The sequence below is a fragment of the Astatotilapia calliptera genome, chromosome 7 (assembly GCF_964374335.1).
Source record: "Astatotilapia calliptera chromosome 7, fAstCal68.1, whole genome shotgun sequence".
In the NCBI taxonomy this organism is placed as follows: domain Eukaryota; kingdom Metazoa; phylum Chordata; class Actinopteri; order Cichliformes; family Cichlidae; genus Astatotilapia; species Astatotilapia calliptera.
The window spans coordinates 31,722,808-31,742,369 of NC_137428.1; the positions used below are offsets into that span (position 1 = coordinate 31,722,808).

Genomic DNA, 19,562 nt, shown 5'->3' on the forward strand with positions numbered 1-19,562 from the left:
TACATACCAGCATTGCTAGGTTTGCAGGAAATGTTTCCCTGCCTTTGCTTAAGGTTTTCCTTTGTATTTGCTTAATTTTTGCATTTCTATCTTGCATTCGTTCCTTCTTTTCTTACAAGTGTGTGCTCTCACTGCACACACTCATCCATAACATGTGTTTTGACATTCCTTCAAAGCACCAACAAAGCCTCTTAATTTCTTGCATTTGGAAACACTGTTGTTATAGCTCTGACATTTCTGCATTTTTGTGGTTTCACAGTCTGTGGCAAAGAAGGCTGACCTGTCTGTGGCTGCGAGTGAGCACGAGACCATGTGATGGTGTGTTTATCATAAAGAAGGACAGAGAGACAATAAGAATACAATTGGAGGTTAATTTGAGTAACTGAACTTTTAACATCCATATATATGTATTTTCTTTGTTCTGAGCTATGATTGTCGCCACTCTGTCCCTGCTTCTTCGGTTTTTGAAAATTTAAAGCAGAAAAAAAAAGACAAAATGGATCTGTACTCTCTTTGGCTCGTGTGTAGCACGGAGCCACCTGTCTATAACAGAAGCAAAAAAAGGATAAAGTAGAAAAGGGAGAGAAAAAAAGACTACTGACTTTTGGGTCATTAAGGTAGAAGTCCATTGATTTTGGCTGTGTCTACCCTGGCCAGTTCTTTCCGCTTGTTATTGACCATCTGGTCTGCACTTTTTCACCAGATCTGCTGTCTACTGTCTGCTGTTAGTGTAAAAGGGAGCATATTTTAATTAATTAGGTTTATAGGAAGAAAAAGATTCAAATGCTTCTGCATTGCACCTATTCATTTCAAGTTTGGAGTTTAATCAAATATAATGCACACTGATTAAAACTTGACTTGACTTCACAAAATCAGATTAGATAGCACGCTTTTTTGTTGCTTCTTTTTTTGTTTTGTTTTTTAAGGATTTTTAAAGATACTGTGACAATAGGTTTTTTTAAGTATAGGGTGGGTTCCCAGAGAGTGAGCCTTGGAAGCTAAGCTAACCCAGGACCATTACAGATTACATGGAAAGGAGGGGTGATAGTCAGTAGAGGTGTCATTTGCATCTGGGCAACATGGGGTACCAGGAGTTAAGACACACAAGAGAAGGGGATGGTAGACAATAACGGAATACATGTACCGCTGTTACGTATTTAAAATACAAAATATGAGTAACTGTATTTCGTTACAGTTACCGTTTAAAAAGGTGGTATTTAGAATACAGTTACTTTGTTGAAATAAGGGGATTGTCGCGGGTCAGGATTGTTTTGTTTGACAGCTATGATCTGTTGTTCCAGGTGGCAGCGTTATGGTTGCCATGGTTACAGGGTGACTCGCTCTCTCTGCGACTGTGTGTTTCCTGGGTGAGAGAGCGCCTTTTTTTTGTTGTACTGATTTTCACAGGTTCATCGTGGCCACCTCAAAAGCGGTGAATATCACCATCAGTCCCTCGTGATGCTTCAGTGCAAAAAATGTGACTTTAAACTGAACGGCGCACCCTGGTGGCAACGCTGTTCAACATGAAAGATGAAGTTACTTTTGAGGGGCTTGGAAAGTTTATAGAGGCTTTAAACTTGGCCCACGCCTCGAATGTGATGAAGGCTTTGTTGTTATGTAACCATTTTCCTTGAATAGCGCAAAATGGCTCCACAGCGCCCCCTACAAAATTCCAAAATATCAGCCCCTGCTCTGTGTTTTATCTATGAGTCTGAAACTTGGTAAGCTTATGGAAGATCTTAAGATGTACAAAAAAGTCTCTTGGAGCAATATCCCAAATCCAACAGGAAGTCAGCCATTTTAAAGTTAATGTGTAATTTTGGCGACATTTTCCCATCTTTTCAGGCACCGTACTTTGACGAACTCCTCCAAGGGATTTCATCAGATTGGACCGATCTGCAGTTTGTGGAATCTAAAGACCTTTGTGATGTTAAATTGCGAAGCTTTTTACGTCCAGGGAAACGGGGTGGTTATGGCGGCACTTAGAGTTTGAATCACTCGCCAAAAAGCAGTAATCTGCTGTCACTCAAAAACACAATGTCCAATCTCTCCCAAACGTCTCAGGTGTGATGAGACTCGAGCTTGGAAGTGTTTGTTATGCCATTTGTACATAATGGTTAGAGCGCCACCTAGTGGAACGACTAACTAATCATGAATGAATGAGTTGAAATGTTAGCTGGTGGTTAAATGCATGAATTCCATCAATGTGACATCAGATCGGACGTGCTGGTTTTAGGTGTTGGGCGTGGCTCGACGCGCCGGGGGTGCGAGGGCCCTCGTAACGCTGCTTGTGTTGTTGTTGTTATGCTAAGCTAATAGGCAGAGTGTTAGAGACATAGCCCTAAAGAATGTAGCCTCATGGGCAGTGTAGTCCGTGCTGCAGGGAGAATGGACTGCCATATCCGTTATGTGTTTGTGAGCGCGAGGAGGCAGAAAAAGGAGAGTGGAAAAGTACGAGTTATCATCGAGTAGAAACGGGAGCTGGAAGCATGTAAATATAATAATAACCACTGCAGCCAAGAAGATAGTGATGGGATTTCTGGCTCTTTTTAATGAGCCGAGCCGTCTCTTTCGGCCCTGAACTGGCTCTTCAGGTTGTTTTGTTGCTTTAATTAATTTATTATTAACAACAATATAAAATTATGCACAAAAGGAATTACTAATGTAAACAAAAGAGTGGTTTTATTTATATATGTTCATATATAAATATATGCGGTGGCCCCTAGAGACAAAGCACGTACAAACTCCAAAACACATTTCTAGCGTTAACTGAACTTCCAAAACAGAGCTACCTAGATCACTTAAATTACACAATTGAAAGCATGAAAGCATATGTGTATTGTTTGTGTATTTATACACAAGCACTCATATATATTCGAATAATTAAAAAAAAATTCATTTACCTGTTACTACCACACACCAAATCCGGTCATTGGTACTTCCTGGCTTGTGTAGCCAATAGGTAACAAAGCTCAACACTGCGCCTAGCATCCTGGAGCACTTCTGTTGTCTTTTGTATGTGTTTTGGAGTTGAAGTGCTTATGTGAATGGCTGAATGAGGCAAGTTGTGTAAAGCGCTTTGAGTACTCAGAAAGAGTAGAAGTGGCTATAAAATAACCAGTCCATTTAAGGGGGTTAAAGTGTGTGGTTAGATGACAAGATCAAGGCCCAGGTGTCAACTCAAGATTCACACATACCAAAGAAAAACAGCTGGTGAACTGGAGTCTGTCTTGACAACCTTCTTTTAAAACAGTTTTGCATGTTTGTGTGCATAACCATACTTGAAGGTATGCACACTCCTGCACACATGGGCAAAATGATCAAACAGCAGGTACAAAACCATCTTTCTTTTTTTGTGTGTGTGTGTGTTTTTTCCAGATTGTGCGTGTCGGTTATGTGCGTCTAGGGAAGGACCTAAGTAACACTTCTCATGTAGATGCGCGTTTTAGAAACAATCTATCTTACTCAAATTGTTTGCTGATTTTTCCTAAATGATGTGATTATACAAAACAAAATGATCTTTTTGTTTTATTTAGGACTCTGACTTATGATCACTCAGGTCGTTATTTCTAATCAGGATTGTAACTTACTGCATTAATTAACCTAAATCCTTTTGAACTCCCAATAAATGAGTATAATAGAATGAGCATTCTCCAATCCATGTCAAATCAAGGCTTTGAAGTCAAGAGTATTTATGAGGACTACTGGAAAGAGAGGCAGGACTGTCAGGGGAAATTATTTGCTGATAATGATTTTCATTGTAGCAAATGTTATGTTCAGCATCATTAGTCTTCCTCCGACAAATGATGAGCGTGAAACTGTAAGTAAACTTCGGCGTCAAGGACAGAGCAACAACACCCTAGGCTTTGCTCCAGTTCAAATAAATCTGCGTGTTTTCACCACTGGCTTCTTCTAAATGTATTTGTTTTACATCTTGTTTTTTTCAGCCCTTCGTTGCATGCCAGCTGAAGCTCAGGAGACTGAGTAGTAATCTGTGCCTCCTCAGCTGCTTGGATTACAGATGGCGATGTGTTTTGCAGTCGCTGAACTTGACAGCAGCTCTTTTCCTTTCACACCTTGCTTGTTGTGTGTATTTTAGCACTGTTATCTGAGGAATCAGAGACAAAGAAAAAAAAAAGACCAGGAGGACATGCACTCATGCACACATTTTATTATGTAGGTGTGTAAGTCTGAGTGTGTGTCATTGGTTCTGTGCACGTTAGTGTGCACAGTCACTGCGTGCATTGTCTGTTGTGTTTGTTACATTTCCACCGTCACACATGATTGATTGCAGCTTCAAAACTACTCATGTGCAGGTCCCTCGGTACTCGCCAGTACTTGGAAACCAGTCACACAGCAAACACTACACTCACACAGCCATGGAAAAATCATTCTTGAATTTCAAGGAATCTCTGTGGTGACAGTGACATAGCCCCTAGTTCCACTTGGAATGGCAGTTCTTTGATTGCTGACTCAAATAACAATGAAAAAAATGCTGGAAGCCCCCCCTGCTGTGTGGTGGAGTTGCGCCCATGCCCCATTTAGCTCCCACAGCAACAGCTTGACAAACTAGACTGATTGCTGTTCCAAGAGTTAGGAGATTGATAGCTCAGTGGCAGCTACTGCACACTGGAGTTCAGCAACAGGACGGAAATAACTTAGATGCATTCCACCTGCAAAATATGCTGTTTAATAGTATGCTTTCTTACTTTTAACCTATTACAGTTTTTTACAGACGCTAGGACACATTTCTCAATACTTAAGTCACTTTTGGCAAAACTCTTCACACATTTCTCCTAACTGACCCTCAGCCTGGCAAAGCAGTTCATTTCACATTCAAAATGCACTACAACTACCAAAACACTTCATTCAGGTCTCAAATGAACACATTCCTCCAGAACACTAGCAAAGGTTGACAGCCGACAAACACACTTTGTCACCCACAAAACAATAACCTAAAAAACACTAACAACATGTAGCATTACACAGTGTTTCCTTGTGTAAAACAAGGACACATCTCTGTTTATAATTTCAATATATGTTACTGGAATGAATCAGACATCATGTATTTATGTTTATGTATTTTTATTTTTTTGCACTAAGTAATCCCAAAATACAAGAATTTGTATACACACCATCCACTGATACACATACAATAGTAATGCTAATCTACTCGGTCTCCTCCATTTGGCCACAGGTTCTCATCCACATCACATCTTATGTCATCTAGAGCAATACACCTAGGAAAGAATCTTCTGGCTGCCAGAATTGAAGGAGTTGAAAAATTGAAGGAGTAACAACTGTGTAGATGTTCATCCACAATGAGAATCAGCTGTGGCTGGTTAAACTGCATTTTTAGATTTAAAATATGTTTCAATAAAATATTGCCGTTGGATTTTGCTGTCTTTTCAAGTTTTGCATTGTGTTATTGTTTTGACCATGAGTTTAACAGTTTTGAAAACAGTATGTAAGCACATGCAAAATGTCCTGTCCGTACAAAGATTTTTGGCAGTTGTTGTGTCTGAGTGAGAAGATGATTCATGAAATTTGAGAGATGTAGTCATTGAATGCATTTTGAGCCAAGACAATGATAACTGGTCCTCAGTTTAGCCCACATAGACTTCTGTTGTGCTCACTGTGTGAGGAGTTTTGCAAACGTGACCTAAGTATTGGGAAATGTGTCCTAGCGTCTGTAAAAAACTGTATTAACAATAACTTTTCCAAAGCCAAATTTTCATTCTTTACCTCTTCAAAGAATGTTTCTTGACCTCTGCAGCAGTTTTTTCAAGCTACACCTGCCTAGGAGCCGATTACAACCAAAGTTCAATAGGCTAAAACTTTTAAACCTTTTTAATAGACAGACATTAACAACACCCTGTCATCTTTATTTCTTGCTGGGATGTCATCACGCTATTTATTATGTGGCAATGCGTGTTAATGTAGAGCAATATATAAACATAATTCGTTGTACATCAAGTTAGAACTTTAAACTATAAGTAGGCACTCATTAGAAACTTAGTTATTAAGGGGCATCAACATGGGAAGCGATTAGCAGTGATTTGGCAACCAGAGACTGTAGAAAATCAATGACATTCAGCGACTTTAAATGTGGATGAGCAAAATAACTAGTGGCAAAATAAAGTGTACGGGATCTGAATTAAACATTTCAAAACCTTGAGGCAATTGATTAAAACAACTGCCAATGAGAGTGAAATACACTGCTGACTGACATATAACAGAATATAACAAAGATATGTTACTGTAAATCTTTAAATAGAGGAGGATTATCTAGGCAAGCAAGTGGACCTTGGAAGGTCCACTACTGATCAGTCTAGTCAGATCTGTCAGTAACAAAGCTAATTGCTTCATGTGTGGGTGTCCCTATAGGCTTTGTACTAATGCTAAGTGTATATACACACACAGACAGACAAATAGACAGACAGATAAAACTGTCCTTGTTTCTGCACCACAGGGGAAATAAGAGTTTTACATTTCCTATCGTTGGAACTATCATAACTTTTTATCACATGCAATACACTTTTAGCTAAAATTTCCATGCCACTTCAGTTCCCTAGTCAAGGTCATGGTATATTTGCACAGTGTGCCAGTGATGAAGGCAGTAATTTTTGCTGATATTATCTTGGAACCCAGGAATTCTGTCATATATTATAGTCCATTAATTAAGACAGTCATTTCTCTATCCATCCCCCTCCCCCTGACTTCTCCATCTGAAACCCTTTCCTCCTCTAGCTGCCCTTCACCTCCCTTTTTACTTTATACTTTCTTGTTCCTTTGCTAACTTCCAACACGTCCCCTTTCCTAAATCCTTTGGGGTGACTTTCTTTTTTCTGCCGTTATTTTCCTGTCTGTCTCACTCTCTTTCTCCATTTTATCATCCCCATCACCATATTAATTTTCCCCATATCTCTGTTTTACTCTCTTTCTTTCTTCTCTGTCTGTTTTTCACCAACTGGTTTTAATAAATGAATGTCTTGGTATTAGCACTGACCTTTTGAATTTGGCTCTTGGGGATGTTTTGGGTTATGTTAGCTATGTTATTAACCAAAAGGATTAGGGCTGTGAGGGAGGTTCCTGCTGGCTTATGTCTGATTAGTATTATCATTATTTAGTCTTGCCAATGGGAAGCAAGAAGAAATATTTATTAGATACACACTCAATTCTAAAAACTGATAATAAAAGTTTCTTTCCCCTTATCTAAGTTTACCATGATGCCACTGATGTTGCTCTTAATGCTATATTGGATGTATATCAGCCCCTAAAAGTAATTTTAATCCCATCACCTTAACTTTAGCCACAATAAAAACTGGTATGGAAATAAGCTTAAATGTCATTGAGAACAATAAAAAATCTGATATAAAATGTCATCAAATTTGTTTCTGGAGGGTAGAATTAGGTGAAAGAATCACTTGAAACTATCAGAACAGGTTGAAACAATATGAATTAGATGTTGAGCATTGGTTTCTTGTTGATGTGGCAAAAAAGGAGAATACATTCATAATGGTAGACTACGACAGACACTTTTGGATTTGGACTCAAATACAGGAAAAAATATAAGAATAAACTTGAACCTTAAAATGGGAGATCAGGTGTCTCTGTTATGAACGACATGTACCCACTGATTAAAGTCTTGGTGTAAAACTGCCCTGATGGAAGTATTGTCTTGCTGGATGGAAAGTGTCACAAGGAGTCAGTGAACGGCTTAGGAAGTATGAAAATGATGCTATGATAAAAATCTATCTATCTCAATCTAACTTAACATTTAATGGAGAATTTGGACTGATGTGTTTGACGTAATTCAAAATTAAGAACAAATATAGTTATGCCATTTGAAGAAATGACGTAGATCATTCGGAGGAGTTAAACACATAGAATCAAAGCCAAAGTGCACTGAAGCTCTTCTGGCCCCATGGTGGCCCAAAATCTTGTGTGCTTTTTTTTCATTCTTTTTTTTCCCCACTTAATCCAAAAAAGAAGAAGTTAAATGTATACGTCAAATAGAAGAAGGTGCATTTAAGCGATAACTCCACCTAGGGCTGGGCTAAAACAACGAGCTAACCGCGCTAACGACATGCAGCCCAGAGGGGCTGCACGGACTAAAATCCTTTCATTTTCTCAAAAATCGACAGTGCGCCTTATGTATGAATTCTGGTTGTGCTTACTGACCGCGAACCGATTTTATGTGGAACACAGCGCTCAGCAATCTGTCAAAAAATGTTTTAATATGACTTTGCTAAGCTACGGAGCTGCACCGCTTGATGTCGGAGGATTACGGCTACCGAGGAGGAGCCTCGCGGAGTGATACGTACTGTGTGTGTATAAGGACCACAAATGGCACCTGTTCAGAGACGTGGTGCAGCTGTCTCTTTGTTATTACGCTCAGCGTCTATTAGTTTACATTTTGACTGCACAATTGTGAGCTTTTTGTTATGCACAAAAACAACATTTTCTTTTATTTATGGACCATGATTATTTAATAAATGCTGATAGTTTATTTTTGAGTAATTTCTTCATGTACATCTACGCTGTATGTAAATAAAAGTGCCCGTGTGACATCTGGGACACAGTGTGACTAAGAACTCTCTTTTTGTTCTTAACTTATGGCTTTAAAAAAAAAAATCGAGATATATATATTATATCGCCATCCAGCTAAAAAATATCGAGATATGAATTTTGGGTCATATCGCCCAGCCCTAACTCCACCTGTATAAAGTAAAAACAAAGAAACAAAAAAATTGACAGCTCTCAATTTTCTCTCACCACTCAATTTTTTTTCTTTCTCTACCGCAAAACCTACAGATGTTTCTGATCAAAGCAGTGTTATCCAGCTGTCTCTCCCCTCAACCCCCCACCCCATCCCTGAAGCCAATTCTCAGGAATCTTTCTCCCATTCCTCATTTCATGACCTCTCTAATCCAGGCTTGTAAAATATTAACTGCCCTACTCAGTCTCAACAATTCATCCTCCCTCTTGTGCTGTACCCCTTTCCATCTAACATCTCTCTACTCACCACCTCCCATTCCATCTCTCTTTCCCTGCACTTCCTCTCCTTTTTTACACACCCCACTTATTCTCTCTGGCTCCCAAGTTCCTCTCAGAACATAACCGTCTAAAACGTGAAGTATCAATTAACCCGGTTGCCTGCAAATCTTCCTGTCTTCTCCAGTGGATTTGGCAAGCCGGATGATGGGCAATGAACAGACTGACACACATAAACACTCAGACACTCTACGTTTACTTGTGCAGTGGGGCCAAGATAAGATGGCAGGAAACAGGAAGTGGATTTATTTGAGCATTGGTGCCCTGACTCATAGACAGACATGCACAGAAAACACGCATACACACTCACATACAAACACTTACACAGCTGCAGCTGCCTCAGTGTTCACATAAAAGGAGAGGCAAATGCAGAGAGAGCGAGTGAATGTTAAGCTCTCCGTGGGAAAGAGAGACAGGAGAGGATAAAGTGATAACTTCATTCCAAGATGTTTGCGGAGGAAGTGTAAGTGTGAGAGCGTGTCTGTGGGTGCAGAAGTTGCATGTTCATGCATACTTGTGTAGAAGTGTGGCCTGTATGCATCTGTGAGAAAAGTACACATAGGTCTGTATCAACAGTACATCTGTATCAGTGCATTAATATGTGCATGACCGTGAAAGTGCCAACAGCAGTTTATTGCTGATAGTTATTATGTCATACAGCAGTTAATCAGATCTCTCTTTTATAAATTGCCAGGAGGATTTAGCATTTTGCTGCGTCATACCTCACAAAACATCTGAGGACCCTGCCTAACCAGCTGTGCCGCATGCTGACTGAGGCAAGAAGATTTCAGTGGGCCTGTGAAAATGATTAGAAAACAGTATCTGCAGATGCAGAATACTGTATACAACTGTGATAAAAAAAAATTAACATACATCGTAATTTTGAGCTTTAATGATTTCTTTGAACTTCCACTATTAGTGATATATGTGACAAAGTCTGAAGGGAAGTAATTTTTTTTTTATTCCTTCCTTTAATTTGCAGTATTTGCAGTGTGTTTTTGATATAATCTGCGGAGAGTGTTTGTAGTTAAAATAAAATCCTGCGGCTTATTTGCACTGCAAATAAACAATTTTGTGGCAGACTTTGCAAAGCTGCTATCACTGTCTGCAAAGCTGACAGTGATAGCAACCTTGAGAGTAATTTTGTAAATAAACATGCTGTAAAGCCAAAAGTATTGCGAGTTTACTTCCAGTTTTGAAATGTGTTAGCCTTTCATTTGCCCTGTTCTCATTACAAAACATTTTTAGACACAAGGGTGTCTGTGCTAAGAGGAAATGCGATATCACATTCACTTAAAGCGAATGTGAAAAGAAAACTTGTGTCTGCAATGATTTTTTGTTTGGCCGTTTTTCTGGTTAAAATATATAAGCACATCATTAATGGCTAACCTTCTGACTTCTACCAGGATTATTTTTTTAATTCAGCTTTAGAGCTTTTTCCACATAGAAAAATTAGACTTTTTGCACTATTGAACATTATTTGCAAAGAAATAAGAACTCTGTGGCTTGAGGCTGTGTAATAATATGAAATAATTTTGGAAATGATTTTGAAAGCTCAGAGCCTGAGCTCACAAGGGTCCAATACAAAGACAAGTGAAGGCCAAAAGTGGAGGAGGGGTGGTGGATCAGAGGGCCCTGAGCAACAGCCCAATCAGACATGAATAACCCATGTGTGAAATCATAAATAATTTACTGCGTATGCTTACTCTACCTGTCAGGACTAAACTTAGTAATTTACTGTTTATCTAACATACAACAGTATAATAAGTTTAAAGAAACTCAGTGAAGCTGATTCTAATAAAATATAGGAAACTAGAAGACTTTTTTAAATGGTGGTTACATATTTTCATTTTCATTCCTGACCCTGTGTTATGTCAGATTTTACTAGTTTATAGTGAAAACATATATACATCTTGTAAAATCTGTCTAAAAATGTAGCAACAACACTGATGAAAAAAAGCTTGTAAAATTGAATATGAAATGTTTATTCAAGAACACGCGCTGGCAAGTCAGCAGAGATTTTTAAGCAAATCCGAGCTTCTGTCAAATATACTAGTTTTCAAGATTTCCTTTTCAGTTAATGTGAAATTGCAGAAGAAGGAAAAAAAAGTCTTTCTATTCTGAAAATAAGATCGATACTCACTATTCTTCCAATCACTGTTCAGCTGTGTGCATTTTATTTCTCTATATCAGTAGAATTGGCCCAGGCTGCATCAGCATGTGCAGCCACCGACTGAAAAAAATTGATCTTTTCAACCTAAACTGATAATTCTCCTGGGCTCTATCTCTGTGTGTCAGCCAATCCAACATTTTACTGTTGGACTTTCAAAAGGCATGGCTCCCCTTAGGCATACAAATGTGATTCACTGATAAATGTTTTAGTGAGTTACAGCCTGACTGGAAAGTGACAGAGTCACACAGTCTGATATGTACATGGCAATAAATCGACAAAGAGGGCTGTGTGTACATGGAGAACTGCACATTGTCACGGAAAAATACAGCATGCAAGTGTGCATTGTTGCGGACACACAAACACAGAGAATATAAGTCTTTGGGATGGTAAATCAGAATGCCAACGCTGAACTTCAATTTCATTTCACGCCGTTGCTGTGCAGTCACATCATAACTTACAGCTGGTTGCTCACAGACACACACTTTAAAAACACACATGTGTGCACAAGTGAAGTCACAGACACACACTGATAAGGAATCATCCTCATATATGACAACAACAACAACAACAAACTTTATTTATATAGCACATTTAAAAACCAGTGGTGTACCAAAGTGCTTAACATACAAAAGAGTAAGATGAAGTAACAGGGAGGATGAAGGCTATAGCAAAGAACCAGCATGGTAGCATGTTAAATGGCATTAAAACACAGAGGCAAAAGAAATGCATATAAAAGCATAAAAGAACAAAATATATAAAGGATAAAAAAGTCAAAAGATTTTTGGCAAGATATTCTGTGTAATGAAATGCTAACATACACACACATGCTTACACAGTTGGTTCACCACAATCAAAATTCATCAGTATTCCAATCTAGTCAAAAGGGTGTTCATGATAGTTTAATGGCTTGTAGCCTTGGTTACAACATAAATCTGTGCATATGAGTCTGTGACAAGGTCAAACTGTGAGAATTTGTGTGTCCAATTTGTGTGTCCAATATGGCTGCTGCTCCACCAGCTCAGAGAATATACCAAACTGACTTCACTGCAAAGAGTGTATATCTTACTAACCCTTTTCCATACCATGTAAGCTGATCAACATTGTTTTTGAAACACTTTAAACTAACTAACTACAAATGTGTTCTAATTAAAACCAGATTTTTAAAGTTGTACTTTTAAGTTTTATGCCATATGTGAACTATTGCAAGTCTTTTACAGCACTAGTTCAGTTTAGCCTATAACCTCTGAACTACATTTGCAAAATTAAATCATTTGAAACCCTTTTCCAGCTCAGAAAACCCGATGAGAAGTTTATCCTCTAAGTCAATGGCTGCACTTCATCCAAAGACATTTGACAGCAGAGTATTAGAAAGGTATAACACTGGAACTTTATATTTGAACAAGTAATTCTAGCCATGTTTAATCAGCTAATCAAACAGCACGGCTGCTCTTACTCACAAATATCCTCAGCGGCACAAGTCTAATGATAATTTGCCTTTAACTGATCTTTCTGGTCAAATAATTATTAATCACGGTCTAAGGAATGAAGACAATGAAGACAAGAATTGAAAAGGTGTCATTGCATTTCACATAAAGCAAACAATACAACACTGAGTCTTTGTGTGTCTTTGACTTTTTTCCCATAAAATGTAAATTTTTTTCTTCCAATAGTCTTAACTACATTTGTGCTTGCTTTAACCTTGGCCTGAACTACTGTATTTGAACACTGTTTGTGTGTATGTGTGTGTGTGCATCCCAAGTGTATAATCTTATATGAGGTCACTTTTTTCATGATTACTGTGTGTATGAACTAGGATTGTGGTATGGCAGTTTCATGCATAGCAACATTGGAAACACAAGCAGATACTTATGATTACAGTTTTTTACAGACGCTAGGACACATATATCAATACTTAGGTCACTTTTGCAAAACTCTTCACACAATTCTCCTAACTGACCGTCAGCTTGGCAAAGCAGTTCATTTCACATTCAAAATGCACTACAACTACCAAAACACTTTATTCAGGTCTCAAATAAACTCATTCTTCCAGAACACTAGCAAAGGTTGACAGCCGACAAACACACTTTGTCACCCATAAAACAAAGACCTAAAAAACACTAACAACATGTAGCATTACACAGTGTTTCCTTGTGTAAAACAAGGACACATCTCTCTTTATAATTTCAATATATGTTACTGGAATGAATCAGACATCATGCAGAATTCGTTAATATTTGTTTATGTATTTTTATTTTTTTGCACTAAGTAATCCCAAAATACAAGAATTTGTATACACACCATCCACTGATACACATACAATAGTAATGCTATTCTACTCGGTCTCCTCCATTTGGCCACAGGTTCTCATCCACATCACATCTTATGTCATCTAGGGCAACACACCTAGGAAATAATCTTCTGGCATGCCAGAATTGAAGGAGTAACACCTGTGTAGATGTTCATCTACAATGAGAATAAGCTGTGGCTGGTTAAACTGCATTTTTAGATTTAAAATATGTTTCAATAAAATATTGCTGTTGGATTTTGCTGTCTTTTCAAGTTTTGCATTGTGTTATTGTTTTGGCCATAAGTTTAACAGTTTTGAAAACAGTATGTAAGCACATGCAAAATGTCCTGTCCGTACAAAGATTTTTGGCAGTTGTTGTGTCTGAGTGAGAAGATAATTCATGAAATTTGAGAGATGTAGTCATTGAATGCATTTTGTGCCAAAACAATGATAACTGGTCCTCAGTTTAGCCCACATAGACTTCTGTTGTGCTCACTGTGTGAGGAGTTTTGCAAACGTGACCTAAGTATTGAGAAATGTGTCCTAGCGTCTGTAAAAAACTGTAAACATTAGCAGTTTCATGATCATTGATGTGCATGTATTACCTTAAATGTTGTGATAGAATGCAAAGCTGTGCATATATATCTTCTTTACTTCTGAACTGCATGTTAGATTTAAAATACATTTAAAAGTAACAAATTAATTCCTTTAAGAATCGTTGTAATTTACAATAATGAAATAATTCTATATGTACTATATTTTCTTAAACATTTATTGTGTTAGAATCCTAGTGTTATGCACTTGCCGTTGCACAAGTTTCTGTACACATGCTAATGTACATGTATATACATCACTATAAGTTAATCTGCCTGTGTTTGTTTATGTGGGCTCGTTGCTTAGTAAACAGCTCATGGAGTTAGATGTACAGCCAGTTGCTTTTTGGGTTTCTCTGAATGGTCTTGTTTTTCTTTAAATAGCCCCTGGACAGCAATACTGGATTGTCTTGCAGGTCTTAGCCAAAATATGACATTATGCTGGCTCTTTATCGTTAAATCGTAATATACTGAAAACATCACAGGACTGCATAAGAACTGCAATGCCCTCAGTGCCCACATTTAATGCAAAGTTCAAGTTTCCTGGCAAGAAAAAAAATGTTGAGAAACTAGCCTTCCCTTGGGCCCTGATGGTGTGGTGTACGTGCGGGTGCACACACATTGAAAGAAACTTACCACATTACATTTTCAAGCATTTCAAATGTAATATATGTGGTATTTTTTTAAAACCCTGAACTTGTGACTTGAATTATGCATTCACTGTTTTGTTTGTTTTACTTTTAAGCTGTGGTGTAACTTTTTTTTTAGGTTGCGCTTAATGTTTGTGTTGTTGGTGGTAAGCATGAAAAATAGCAGATGAAATGACATTAAATCATGAATATAATGCTAGCAGCATGCCATTGACGTGGTTCATTTTTGGACTCTGGTGTTTCAACTTGAAAGGAGAGAAAACAAAAAAAAAAACTCGCACTAATATAATTCATCAGATTGAATCCTGTTTTTAGTTCCAAAATTGCGTACTTTTGGTTGCTAGATGAGAGGTTTTGGAGGTAGTCAATAAATGATCTTTTCTTAAGGCTCCAGGGTAGTTATAAGCTCTGTACTTAGGCAGTCTCAACTGGCTTCAAACCAAATGAAAAGAATAATAAGTAAAATTAGTAACACTAAATCTTTGTGAAGGACATTTGTGGTTCATATTCTCATTTAGCAGAGAAAACCAGTGTTCTACCACTGCGTAAAGTGCCCTGTCTATTACCAAGAGAACAATAGCACTTGAGTTGAATGCCATTATGGTTATTAGCCCTGCTTGTCTAGATGGTCATGAGGCATGAGGACATTATGCAGGGCAGTCTACGTATACGCGAGTGAGTACATGATTGTAATCATAAGTATCTGCTTGTGTTTCCACTGTTGCTATAAGGTGTATTATGCATGAGTGGCATGTTTGAAGACTACTGATCACTGATATACCATGAATGAATACTGAAGTTTCAACACAATTCATATGGCATGTAAGTGAGCAGCATCAAGGTCAGAGGGAGCGAAAGTAATGGAGAGGAGAGAGCAAAAGATGAGCAATGAGATATACAGAGGGGGGACAAGATAAGAGAGACACAGTGAGAATAACTCTCAGAAGGATAAACAAAAGCAGACACAGAGGTAACAGCAAGCATCCCTACAGCAGATAGTAGTACTACAGCATGGAGGGCTCACGGACATTATCATATGTTGATTTTTGGTATATTAAGACTCCATAAGACCATTTTATCTGTGCAACTGGAGCTTGTATGACTGAAGGACGAAGCTGAAAATCCTGATAAAGTTAATTCTCTGGTGCCATAAACTACACAAGTTATCCAAACTGTTCAAGTGGATTAAATGTAACTTCAGTAATACGAATTCACACTTGATTTAATACCACATTGAACATTTTTAATCCTTAAATATTTAGCAGAACACTCTGTGTTTATCAGCCCCCAGCTGAGAATAGTCAGTAGTTATAACTGTACCAGCTGAGGACGTCTTTAACTCTTTCTCGGAATCTGTGACTTCTTGATTAGTGGGAAGTATAGCGACACAAAGCAACGAGGAGAAAAATCTTTCGGGTTATCTGAATAAGTTTAACTAAGACGAATCAACAGGAATCAACAGCTTGAATGCACTGAGCCCAGAAAATATAATTCTGGTACACACTGGACACTGTTTGTGAATCATCATCAGCTAACAGGACAAGTTGAAGTTCAAAGCAGGTCATTGATACAGGCAGATGGGGGGGAGTGACACATAGACAAGGGTGGAGGATGAACGATAAAGATAGAGACTGACACAGAGAGTGAGAGGAGAGGAGGAGAGTGTTGATAGGACAGAAGAAAGACAAGGAGAAGTGAGAGGACAAAATGAAATGGAGAGAGATGGAGAGGGAGCAAAGGCGAAAGATGTGACTGGATATTTGAAAGGACTGAGGCAGTGAGAAGGTGATGTAACCTGAGAAGATACAAAGGATTGGATGGGGCATTGAGGGGGACAGGAGAGGTTAAAGAATCATTGCTGTACATAGACGGGTACTGACCTTCACAAAAACAAGAAATGCTAAGTGCAAAAACTTTGTAAGGGGTAAGCTCTCACCAGGGACTTCATTTTTCTTTCAGCTACTAATAAAAACTTCTTTCTGATTAAATCAGTTGGATGACATTCATGACTTTCCACTTCTATTCTATTAACAACTCAGTGTCAGTGTTCAAATCAGTTTTGAAATGACTTCTGTGCCTTTGATAAGTAAGAATTACTATTACAAGTTACCAGTAATCACACAATATATTCTGCAGTTAGTTGGTTTGAAAGCGCAATGAATGACCACGGACTTAAAATTCAAGGTCTCTTCTCTTCTCTTCTCTTCCTTGTCACATGAAGCAGGGCACCAGCATCATCATCAAAGCTAACATCAAAGTCAAACTTTAAGGTTTATGCTAAGATGCAAATAGCTTTTTATGTAAATAAAGTCACACAAACTTGTTCAAAGTAAGTTGACAGAGAAGGAGATCAAAGGAATTGGCATTTCTTGCCACTGACATGCATATGCACACACATTATTTGGCAAATTTGGAGGGCGAGCGTGGAGATGGCTCGGGTGGACAGCAGAAGAAAAAAATGATAATAATAGAAAAAAAAATGAAGATGGCATGAATCACAGAGAATTACAAAAAGAAAGGGTTAGTGAGGGGTAATGAACGGCGGAATGGAAGACGAAGAGAACAAACAGCGTTGGGTTAATGTTAATGGGGACAAGGATCTTATCCCCATTAAATATAGATGGCTCTGTTATGGGACATGAAATATACATGAAACACTGGGTTGGCATCTGTATCAGCTGTGATAAGAAGCATGTCTGAGTAGATTGAGAGATGGAAGCTAGCTCAAGTGAAAAAAAGGCATTGTGGTGAGAAACAAAGGTGGGTGGGGAGAGACACACAAAGAAAAAGTCTAGGAAAGAGACATCAGACCAAGACAAGGATCTTGACAGCATTTGATCTACAGCCAGTAGAGGCAGCACGCCCAACCACCCCCTCCCCCCCCCCCCCCCCCCCCCCGTTCATAGAAGAGGGCTTTTACAGAGATGGAGATCAATATTTTATTGTTGTTTCTTGTTGTGCTGTTGATCCCCAGTGTTAAGTGTTAATCTGAGGTCTTCAGTCTCTGTGGTCGTGGCATGCCCCATGAGGCTTATCAACACAACAGGGCTACTAACCCCAGTGTTTGGTGAGAACACCCATTAGGCTCACATATAACCCCTAACCCTGGAGGTCACAGACCCAACTACTTTCCTGACTGGGCATTGCTGTTAGTTAACAGAAGGCTAAAGGCATCAACGAAAAGACACGTCAGAATCGACTTTCTCTTTCAAAATTTGATAGAAATAGTCAGAGAAAGTTGTTTGTGTTTATGGACATGATTTGTTTTGGGGTTTTATTTGTCAGTCCCCACATTTTTGAAATATATTTCAATTATAAATCACAATGTATTGTTTGTCTGTAGCAGAAATGTTGTCTTTTTTTTTTTTTACACGCTTTTTTTTTGTTTGTTTCTTTCCTGTCCCGTTTGGCTCTTTTGCCATCAGAATTGTTGTCTAAAGGCAAAGAAAGATGCCCAACGGATTTACTTTACCAAGTTGACCATCCCAGCCTTGCCATAATGGTCCATTTGATTTGCCTTTTATTGTTTATTTTATTTTCACTTGCTGACTTGACTGGAGGAAAGAAGGGGAGAAAGAAAGAGGGAAAGAGAAACAGCTGAGAAGAGGGACAGGGGAGAAGGGCAAAAGACAAAAACCAACAGAATGGGCAGAAAAAAAAAAGAAAAAGAAAATGCATATATCGATCACCTGGATCACCTGTTGAGAAAGAAAAAGAAAACAAGCAGAAGAGAACAAGAGTAATAGAATAAACAACATCACAATGATATATGGGAATATGACAGTAAATACTAAATGTTAAACATTATTGTGCAGCACATAAGATCAACAGAACACAGTGTGCTTTGAGGTAGGAGCCAAAAAGGGTGTAGTTTGTGGGTGTGATCACCCGTGTGTACACCTGTGAGCATGGACGCGCTTGTTTTTTGTTTTTTTTTAAATGTTGTCAAGAGCTTTCTGCGGGGATGTGTCAGTCTGACAAACAGGAAATTGAGCTGTGAAATAGCAACTGTTATATTTTTGCCCAAACCATCTTTTTCCAAACCTAACTAGGTAGTGTTTAATACCTAACTGGAACATTTTAAAATCATAATGCAACTGAGTTGTGAAAATCTGTCCCTTAAGGTTTCTGACGTGAGCAGCAAAATGATTCATGTTACTGCCAAAATTTTAAACTTTGTTCCATAAAGTAGAAAATATATTTTTTGTGTACACAAATAAACATATATGAAAGCGATTTAGAGAGCGAATTAGTGTCCAGAAACACACACACAGAAAAAATAACAAAAGAATAAGAATAGATTAATTGGAAGTGTGTTGAATCCTGAATTGGAAGTCTGTGTTCAGTTGCCAAGGGCCAACATGCACACAGGGCAGTAATTACACTGCACAGATATTTTAGTGGTTATTAACTGTTGCTATCCCCAGCACTTAATCATTGTCTCTGTCTCTTTTTAGCTGATAGGATCCAGTATGGACGAATAGGCAGTGATGTCACCATGCAGTGTGGCTCCCTGGACAATGATGCATCAGTATCATGGAAGATGAATGGGACATATGTGAAGGCCCAGCACAGTCTAGAAGGCCCCAGACTGATCCTGACTAACGTGTCCCTGAACCATACTGGACTCTACACTTGTTTTCAGAAGCAAGATGATGACAAACATGAAGCCATCTTTCTCCAAATTGGAAGTAAGTACAGTAGCTTACTTCCAATAGGACGGGCGCATTTGCCCTCTAAGTGTTAAGGATGAGACATGACACATTTTTAATCATCCCGAAGGGAAAGTGAGTGATTGCAGA

The 19,562-nt window shown here is 38.4% G+C and overlaps 1 protein-coding gene across 3 annotated transcripts in view; it reads left to right on the forward strand.

Annotated features, from left to right (window-relative positions):
* cntfr (ciliary neurotrophic factor receptor) overlaps window positions 1–19,562 on the forward strand; it is a 231,101-nt gene that overhangs the window by 112,844 nt on the left and 98,695 nt on the right. For all 3 annotated transcript variants that reach the window (XM_026174227.2, XM_080304418.1, XM_080304420.1), the window contains one exon: window positions 19,218–19,451. In XM_026174227.2, coding sequence (XP_026030012.1) covers window positions 19,218–19,451 — 234 coding nt within the window. The remainder of the gene's footprint in view (window positions 1–19,217; window positions 19,452–19,562) is intronic.